At 38.0% G+C, this 10,105-nt stretch overlaps 1 protein-coding gene across 1 annotated transcript; it reads right to left on the bottom strand.

Annotated features, from left to right (window-relative positions):
- Nucleotides 1-530: 530 nt before the first annotated feature.
- On the bottom strand, nucleotides 531-8,188 carry f9a (coagulation factor IXa). The gene is made up of 8 exons (XM_084429664.1): nucleotides 8,042-8,188; nucleotides 7,717-7,892; nucleotides 7,625-7,649; nucleotides 7,354-7,467; nucleotides 7,133-7,267; nucleotides 6,653-6,957; nucleotides 6,162-6,288; nucleotides 531-1,330 (listed from the first exon to the last, which is right to left on the bottom strand). Exons 1-8 carry the CDS (start codon nucleotides 8,094-8,096, stop codon nucleotides 750-752), a joined length of 1,518 nt encoding a protein of 505 aa, XP_084285790.1. The 5' UTR covers nucleotides 8,097-8,188; the 3' UTR covers nucleotides 531-749.
- Nucleotides 8,189-10,105: the final 1,917 nt, after the last annotated feature.

Genomic DNA, 10,105 nt, shown 5'->3' on the forward strand with positions numbered 1-10,105 from the left:
AATAATAATAATAGTTTAGTTTACAACTACTAGATTTGTAGACTTCTTGATTAGAGTCAAAGACACATACATCATAAACACTAACTGTGTTGTTATCTACCAGACTGGCCTCAAATGATGAAAGGATCTTTCACAGGTGAGATGTGAGTGATCCGATGCCTCCAGAGTTTTATGGGTAAGATCCAGTGATTTTCAGAACTAGGGCACGAGTCTTTTTAAGAACGCTGTTGAAATCTTAAGTAGGTTTCTAGTGTCAGATATTTTCAGTTATCCCTCCCTCACCCTCCTCTAGTTTTCCCTCCCTCACCCTCCTCTAGTTTTCCCTCTCAATGCGGTGGCAGTTCAAAGCCTGATGGGCTGCATTTTGTTTCCTTTGCTGTCTGAACGAGAGGTTCTAACCATGCAGCAAGACAGAACTTTCCTTAATAACATGCTTGCTTTCATTAGACCACAGGAGAAAACTGTGCTACTGAGTATAATTATCGATTATTAAATGTCCTTGAGGGACAGTGAAGACACTAAGTCATGCATAATTGATGAAATGCTGCACAGGCTTTAATGATGGAATCTCATTGGCCAGCCAGGTCTTAAGAGGCGGAGCATGATTGCTATCCATTACAATGGGATCAATGGATTAGGAACAATCAAAACTTTTTATTTGACTTGATTAGCCAAACATCAACTTAATTATCAATCATGAATGTTGAATGTTGCTTTCTCTATGTCTGAGACTTAAAGAGAACTAAAGATCATTGGTCCACATTTGTAAGCAGTGCTCCCTTAGTAACACCCATCACATGTTGTATCCAACGATAATAGTTCCCAACCTGTGTGTACACACCATACTTCCCTTTCTTAGCACATTCTTCTCCCCAACTGACAATGCCTGTGAGGAACCAGGTGTTGTGGTAGCGCATGGCGTGAGGTCCTCCGCTGTCCCCCTGACAGGCGTCTTTAGCAGAATTAGAGTATCCCGCACAGAACATGAAGTATGTGATTTGGTCACTGCTACTTTCCTTACATGCAGTTCTGTCCACATAAGGCAATTCAACCTTCTGTAAAATCCCTGCACTTCGTCCTTGGAAGCGTAGACGTCCCCAGCCGCTGACAGTGGCCAGAGATCCAGACTGCAGCAGTGAGTTGGAGAAGAGCATGGGTCCCAGGCAGATGGGACGTACCGTTGGAGTAAACCGGATGGGGGTGCGCAGCCGCAACAAGGCAATGTCATGATTGTAGAGGCTTAACTTGGAGTCATAACGGGGATGACAGATTAAACGGGTGACGTCCAGATTCTGTTCTGTGTCTTCAGTCTTGGAGACGTCATGCTCCCCTGTGAAACATGGTTGTTAATATTATTAATAACTGGTCTTTAATCAATAACATTTCAGTTAGAATATCTAAAGATTTGTAAAATATTAAATTTACCTGATAAGCAAAGCTGCATAAGATAATATTTTTGGAATTAAGTCTCTTATTCTTACCAAGGCTGCTTTTATTTGATCAAAAATACAGTAAAAACAGTAATATTGTGGAATATTATTACAATTTAAAATCAGTTAATATCATTTTTGGTTACACTTTATTTTAATGTGTGCTTGTTACAGTGTAATTATACATTTAAGTACCGAGTAGTGATTTACTACATGTACTTACTAAAGAGTCGGTTTAGGGTCAGTTGCATGTGTAATTATGCATAATTTATAGTTATTACTATAGTAAATAAAATAGTGTTACTTTTTTTTATTATTTTTTTAAATATATATATTTTCAAATGTATTTTATTCTAGTGATGGAATTGTCAGCCCTCTTTTAAGTGTGTCATGATTCTTCAGAAATCCTTCTAATATGCTGATACATTTTTTTTGCTTCACGATTCTGTGATGAATAGAAAGTTTGAGGAATGGAAATCTTTTGTATCATTATAAATGACTACCGTTTTTTCCTGTCAAAAGTATTATTTCTTTTTCTCTTTTTAAATCTTTTTGACTTTTTTGAATGGTAGTGTATATTTTTAAATATATTTTTGTATATTTCTATATCTTAAACGTACAGTATGGAATTTTTCGCCGCTAGGGGTCGCTAACCTCTTACAATAACAAAGGCGTAGTTTGATGACGCAACATTTGCTAAGAATTATGGATCTTGTCGTCAACGTCAAGCCGACCGATCTAATAATGTTTATGGATGACTGAATACATCGATGCTTTTATCATGACTGTGATATGAAGCAGTTCGGGATTGCTAAGAGAGAGCTATCAGCTCCACACGCGACGCGAGTCCTGCGGATATAAAAGGAAAGGACATTTCATTCTACCGAACTACACGCAAGTGCAGAATTACTACTCACAGGTCAGTTTATTAGACAAATTAAACTTGTGAGGTAACGCAGCGCTGTTTTACTTGGTCTAACATTACACTATCACACTAAACTGCATTTGAATGTGTTGAAATTTATGTGTTAGTTTGTCTGTATGAGACTAGCAGTAAGCTAGATCAACATTAGAATAACATACAGATCATATTCTAACATTTTATCATTGTTGAACTATATAACATTGATTAGTTTTATGTAAATGTGCTCACATGTTTAATAAAGTACATGTAGGAGTGGTCGAAGTCTCGGACGTGGAGCTCTCGGCATCTTGAAAACACAGCGCTGATATTGATTCTCGTTTTAGTTCTCCTTTTTTATCCAAAGTCTGCTTGCCATGGTCCATAATGTTTGAACGAAACAACAACAGCGTGCAGATAGACATTACGAACTACACAGTTTGTCCACGTCAGTCGCCTTGGTTACTATCAGAGGGGTCTGGTTCATAGCTCTGGGGTGCGTTTCCCGAAAGCATCGTTGACCAAGTGGTGACAGTCCCACACGGCCAAACTTTAAAAACCCGGAAAAATCATCTCTATTAGATGTAATTTTAACTAACGTTCCTCATAAGTACTCCACTGCTTCCATATTTGCAAACGACATCAGTGACCACTGTGTCATAGCTACAGTTAGAAATACTAAAATATCAAAAACCAAACCATGTATTATAGTCAAGCGTAATATGAAGCACTTCTCAGAACAAGACTTTCTCCATGATTTATCTAATTTTGACTGGGAAAAAATTTATAACAGTGCAGATGTTGATAGTGCCTGGAACCTCTTTCATGAAGGCTTTGTAAATATAATTAATAAGTACGCTCCATTAAAGAAATACAGAGTTAAAGGCCGAAACAATGCTTGGTTTTCTTTGGATTTAGCAAATATCATCCATGACCGCAATGTGGCATGGGCAAAAGCCAGAAAATCTAATGAGAACTCTGACTGGCTGGTTTTCAGGCAGCTGCGCAATGCATGTACTCTCAAAATTAGAAAAGCCAAAGCTGATCATTTTCTTTCTCAAACCACTCATAACCTGAATAACCCATCAAAATTTTGGAAAACTATCAAATCATTATCAGAAAACAGTAAAGGTCAGGAGCTTCCTTCAAGCGTTGTGATAGACTCTAAAACAATTACTGACAAAACCAAAATTCTTGATTGTTTCAATGAACATTTCATAGCCTCAGGATTTTTATTTGAGTCACTAAATACTCAACATAAGTGTTCCCCCATAGTGGAGACTGTTGGTTCCGAACCTTCTACTCAGTGTTTTAGTTTTAGTCCTATTACAGTTTCAGACGTAGATAAAGCCCTCAAACATTTGGACACAACAAAATCTGCAGGCCCTGACAAATTGGATCCTTACTTTTTAAAGTTAGCAGCTAATTTTATTTCCATGCCTTTAACTAATATTTTTAATCGGTGCTTGAACACAAATGTCATTCCGTCCATCTGGAAATCAGCTTTTGTGGTTCCCCTGTTAAAAGGTGGTGACCCTGCTATATTAAATAACTATAGACCGATCTCTAAATTGTCTGTCCTGGCCAAGGTTTTAGAGTCTCTTGTCAGTGATCAATTAAAGATTTTTTTAGACAGTAAAAATGTTCTATCTGACTTTCAATCCGGTTTTAGAAAAAGGCATAGTACAACATCTGCAGCTCTTAAGGTTTTAAATGACTTAATTGAATCCATAGACAAAAAGCAGCATTGTGCAGCCCTTTTTATTGACCTTTCTAAGGCTTTTGATACAGTGGACCACACAGTGCTTAAGCACAGACTGTGGAGGGCTGGACTTTCTGAACAAACAGTAAGTTGGTTTGTTAATTACCTTACAGACAGAACTCAGTGTGTGCAGGCGGAGGGAAACACCTCTAGCTATCTCAAAATAACAAAAGGCGTGCCACAGGGATCAGTGCTGGGTCCACTGCTTTTCATCCTATATATAAATGATATAAATCATAACATATTGAAAGGAAATTTTCATTTTTATGCAGATGACACTGTACTGTATTGCTCAGCACCTACAGCAGTCCAGGCCCTCTCCCAATTACAATTTGATTTTAATATGCTTCAACAGAACATTTATGATCTGAAACTTGTTTTAAATGCAGAAAAAACAAAAGTAATGCTTTTTTCAAATTCAAAATCCAAATTAAATTTGCCTTCAATCATCACTTCTCAGGGTAAGAAGATTGAATGTGTTTCTAAATACAGATATCTTGGTATTTTAATAGATGAATCTCTTTCTTTTACTTCTCATATTCAGCAGCTGGCAAAAAGATTAAAACTTAAACTAGGGTTTTATTTTAGAATCAAATCCTGTCTCTCATTCGAATCTAAAAAGAGGTTAGTTGCTGGTACTTTTATGTCTATTATTGACTATGGTGATGTTTTATATATGCATGCTTCGTCTCAAAGTTTACATGCTCTGGACACTATATACCATGGAGCTTTGAGGTTCATCACTGGTCTTAAAGTCCTCACTCACCACTGTGAACTGTATGAACGTGTTGGATGGTCTTCTCTGTCAACACGGAGACTTCAACACTGGTATGTTTTTATATACAAGGCTATTTTAGGTCTTCTTCCATCCTACCTTCTGACCTACATCAGTGTAAAAAATATTGGGACTTACAATCTTCGGTCCCAGGATCTTGTTCTTCTGTCTGTACCAAATGTTAGAACTGAGCTGGGGAAAAAGGCGTTTAACTTTTCTGCTCCCTCTGCATGGAACAAGTTACAGAAAAATTTGAAACTTAATAAGCTTGTCTCATTGGTTACTTTTAAGAGGATATTAACTGACTTGGAAGCAGCCACATCTGGCTGTAGTTGTTCTGCATGATATGCTAAGGATTTGTGGTTGATGTATCTGCTATTTTAGTTGTTTTATGTTATTGTGTATTCTGTGTTGTATGTATGGTTGTACTGCTGCCTATCTTGGCCAGGACACTCTTGAAAAAGAGATTTTTAATCTCAACGAGTACTTTCCTGGTTAAATAAAGGTTAAAAAAAAAAAAAAAAAAAAAAAAACTATCAGAGGGGTCTGGTTCATAGCTCTGGGGTGCGTTTCCCGAAAGCATCGTTGGCCAACTATGGTCGCAAGTTCATTGCAATGTCCATTGAACTCTATTGGTAACGACGGAACTTGCGACCATATTTGGCCAACGATACTTTTGGGAAACGCACCCCTGGTTGCTATGGCAGTATGAGCGGAAACCAGGGAGAACGCGGATATGACGCCATTGACGGCGACAAAACGGAAATAAAGAAACGGGACGTGTCTTCGAATTAAATTACAAATTTCTCCTGGTTTGAAAGTTGTTGGAAACAGTCGGGATAATGTAAGTACACAAAAAAATATATATATAACATAGATATAGTGATTTTTGCTATTTTTAAAGCAAAAAAGTTACATATTGTGCCTTTAATACTCTGGGGTTTGTTTGTTTTTTGCCCTATTGGCAAAATGACAAAAAAGTAAAAGAAACATAACTCAAGATATATTTTCTAAAGTCTTTATCATCTTCAAATGATTTGGGGGTTTTATGTCATTTTATTGTGTTGTAAGGATTTAGATACTTTATTAAGAAATTAATTTTGAAGTGTACAGCCAAACAATGAGTTTGTATTGTATTTTAATTATTTGTAGGTATGTACTGTATACTTTTTACATATTTTATAATGTTATATATTTAAATATTAAGCAAAGTACTTGGCACCATATATCAATTTATGTTAATCTGTTTCATTGGCTGTAAAATTCTGCTGTTGTTCTGTTGTAGGGTCTCACCAACTCTGATGAAGAAGGATCCATTCTTGCTCCCTAGCAGACAGTGTGCTGCAGTGACGACCCATAACGGGTTCAGAATGGAGCCTCCACAGAACACCTGCTGCGTTGAGCGCGACACCAGCGCCACCTACAGATCAGCAGTCAACTGGGATAAATTACATCATTTTTGGTGCATAAACAGATTGGTTTAGATCAGTGGTTCTCAATTCCAGTCCTCGGGACCCGCTGCTCTGCACATTTTGTATGTCTCCCTTATTTAACACACCTGAACCAGATCATCAGCTCATCAGAGAGACTCCATGAACTGAACTGAGTGTGTCAGATAAGAGAGACATACAAAATGTGCAGAGCAAGGGGTCCCGAGGACTGGAATTGAGAACCACTGTTTTTTAGATACACAAGTAACTCCATAATTTACTCCTAGATTCTTTTTTTATACTTCTAGATGACATTTTTTGACCGTTAAAACACCTAAACTTTACAGTATTTACCTGCCAAGGGATTTCTCCAGGTAAGGCCGCATTTCCACCAACAATACGGCTTTTTGGAGCACTTACTGTAGGCGACGTCAAATACTCATCAAAAGTCCACTTAGGCAGTTTAACACGAGATGGCGAGATTGTCCCTTCTTTCGGTTTAGAATCTGTGGGGATTGTCTGATTGTCCGGTTTGAGTATGTTGGATGTGGATTTGATTGTCCTATTGGAAGACTGTGCAGATGTGTTCGTAACAGAGGTGGCGCCTTTTGCAAAAGTTTTCATAGCTGGTTTACTAGCTCTGCCACATGGGAACTTCTCTGGTAACACATACAAAAACATGTTTTTTTTCTGAAATTGTGCTTGCAGTGTCTTTCTAAATGCCACTTCTGGTATTTCGTCATATAATACTGTATATGAGAAGCTTTAAGAATGAAAGTAGCTCTTTGAGATGTTTTTTTGGAGCAATCAGGACAAAAGATGTAAATAAATCACCTATAGGCTCACACTTGAATCCGTCTTCTGTGAGTTTGTATCCGGATGCACACTGACATACTGTCCCGCGAGACTCCAGCAGAACACAGAAATGCTCACAGCCACCATTATCAACATCACACTTTTTGGCAGTCACTGAGAAACAGAACAAAACATCTTTTAACGTTGGGAGCACGGTGCACTCAAACTGTGCGCTTGAGGAAAGCGAGATCCTGTCTAACCTATTTCGCAGTTTTTTCCGACAAAGCCTGGCAGACAGTTACAGGTGTACGTGCCCATCTGGTCCTCACATGTGCCTCGGTTCTGACAGGGTGATGATTTACACTGGTCCCCGTCTAACAAACAGGATCATTTGTCAACAACTGGTCTTTTTTCATACGGTATTAATATCCAGTTCAAATAATTTGTTTGTCAGCAGAAATCAACACACATCTCCACTGCCTCACCGTTTAGTGTAAGTAAATATAAAAGTTAATGATTTAACAGACTTACCAACATAACCCGCCCAAAACTCCATCTGAAAAACACATTTGCCGTGTTACACAATGCAATGACAAATGACGAACCACAACTTGTCTACTCACTGTCTTTTCATCATTTTCAAAGGCTTCTCTGGCCTCCTCCAGGACACACTTCTCCTCCATACACTCCCTCTCCACATTCCCCTTCAGAAACTCCTCAAACAGTCCTGTGTTTGCTCGTCTGCGTCTCCACAAAATGCTGTCAGCTTTCTCCCCATCTAAGAACACTGAACCTGGGGCTGTTACAGAGTTTGAGAGAATCTTTACTAGAGGAGAACTACTGAAAGCGTACGTGTCAATTTGATTATTAACCCTCAGAGAGTCACAAGACAAATGCCAAGTCTTTCAGAAGTCTGATTTATGAGGTAAATAGTTGTGTAGGTCTTACCTGCGAAGGCCTGCAGCAAAATAGATGGGAAAAGAACAAGAATGAATGAAGCCATGTTTCAAACTAAATTCAGTCCCTTATTATTCCGCAGTGAGCTGACAAATAACCTGATCCTACGCTCCAAAGTACACCGGACACAGGACATGCTGTTTGAGTGACAGAAATAAAAGTAGAACAAAATAAAATTGATTTTACTGAACATTTCACAATCACAATTAAAGTTAATAATTAAAATCAAAATTAATACCATTTTACTATCATTATGTTTTCTAATACAGGGTACTTTTAAACTGGTTGTCCAGTCAAAGTGTTTTAAATCATTATTATTAGTTTTTTACATTCACTACTATTTTCGTTATGTTTTTACTATTTTATTTTGCTTTATGAAGATTAGTGTAATATGTAAATCTCAGATATGCTGTTAACATAATTTATTTTAGTAAAATGACAATGCAAATATTTAAATGTAATATTTTCCCACACAATATAGATGGATTGTGTACATGGGTTTTTAGCCAATATTTTAGGAAGAGCCTATATTTTTATTTCGGGAGTCCTTGGCATGAAAAAGTTTCAAAATCAAATCTCCACCAGATGGCGCTGCTGCTCCAATGACTAGATCAATAACGTGACTGTAAGATCGTTTTTACTTCTTGAAACAGTTTAGCATTTAATTGTTTCCTATTTCACTAATGAAGAAAAGAGATGACAGTGACACTATAATGCAATGATGTATGCAACATCGTGTATCGTGTAGGCCTATATTTCTCCACACACAGATGGGCCCTGTATCGGGACTGTGGGAGGGGCTGAATCATGTTGGAGTCTGGAGATCAGCCCAGTGAGTCTACGCTTCAGTTCACTGTAAGTGCTCTTGATGTCTTCTCTCCCCATGGGAATTTGTTATCTTCTCAGATGGAGCTTTCTTATCGACTGTGGGCTCTTCGTTTTCATCCAGGCTGAATTATTCATTTCTAAGTAATTAACACTGGTCATCAATCCCACTGTATGAGTGCCAATCAATCCGTAACTGAGATTTTTCATTGCTCTGATGGGCTTTGGCTCGCAGCCTCTCAAGGAGCAATCAACAGACTGTTATTACAGCTGTAAGAGCAGCATGACTACGTCACTCAAAAATTGTTATGCTTGGAAAAGCTTTACCCCCAGTTAGCTTTGAATTCACAGCCATTTTTAAAACAAGTTTTAAAACGCCATCTCGCGTCTCAGTTATCGATTATAGAGAAAGTTACCTCAGACGAATTCACTAGCCTGATGTGTGATTTACCTTGTTCACAGCAGCGCCATCTTTGGTTTTTAACGGGAATGAAAGCGAGGCTGTGACATAGGCTACTACATCTCTTCAGCGGGTTGTACTATTATTTTTTTTCTCTCCCTCAAATCCAGCCCTGGAGTTTAGCTCAAACCATGATCAAACTCACTTACCTTCAGTAAGTCTGAAGAACTCGACTAGCTTGTTCAGCATTACAGCCTTGATGTCATTGAATTTCGTTCAGAGCTGTGCAACCATCGATCACTGTTTGTGGATACCATAGAAATGAATGAGAAGTGGCGTAAACAGAATCACACCTGTCGCACCGTGACTTCTCTTATAGAACAGCTTTTTTTTTTTCGTGTAAACTCTTAATACACATAAAAATAGATCAATATAAGACGGATGTTTTATAGCAAACACGTTTAAGATTAGCCGAAGGGCTGTCGATTCATTAAATGATAAGCTATGTCCTCACAAAAACAGTTTATTCAGCGTAGTGAAGCCTCTCCTCCATTGACAACCATTAAAAAAAAAAAAACTCTTCTGGTCTCCTTCCCTGAACCGCAGCATTAGTTAGCGTTATGTTTTTTTCGGCTAAGGTTGCAAACGTCAAGGTGTGAAGAACTTTTCATTGCTGGCTCCGTCCGAAATAGCACACTGCTAGGTACTTATTTTGAAATAAGTAATTACTTTGCAACTGCTAAAACAATATGTTCTAAAAAGTATGTATGATTGTAGTATGATTGTAATCTGGACGTACTACATGCGTCATGTTGTCATTATCATGTGAC

This window comes from Rutilus rutilus, assembly GCF_951802725.1.
Source record: "Rutilus rutilus genome assembly, chromosome: 14".
In the NCBI taxonomy this organism is placed as follows: domain Eukaryota; kingdom Metazoa; phylum Chordata; class Actinopteri; order Cypriniformes; family Leuciscidae; genus Rutilus; species Rutilus rutilus.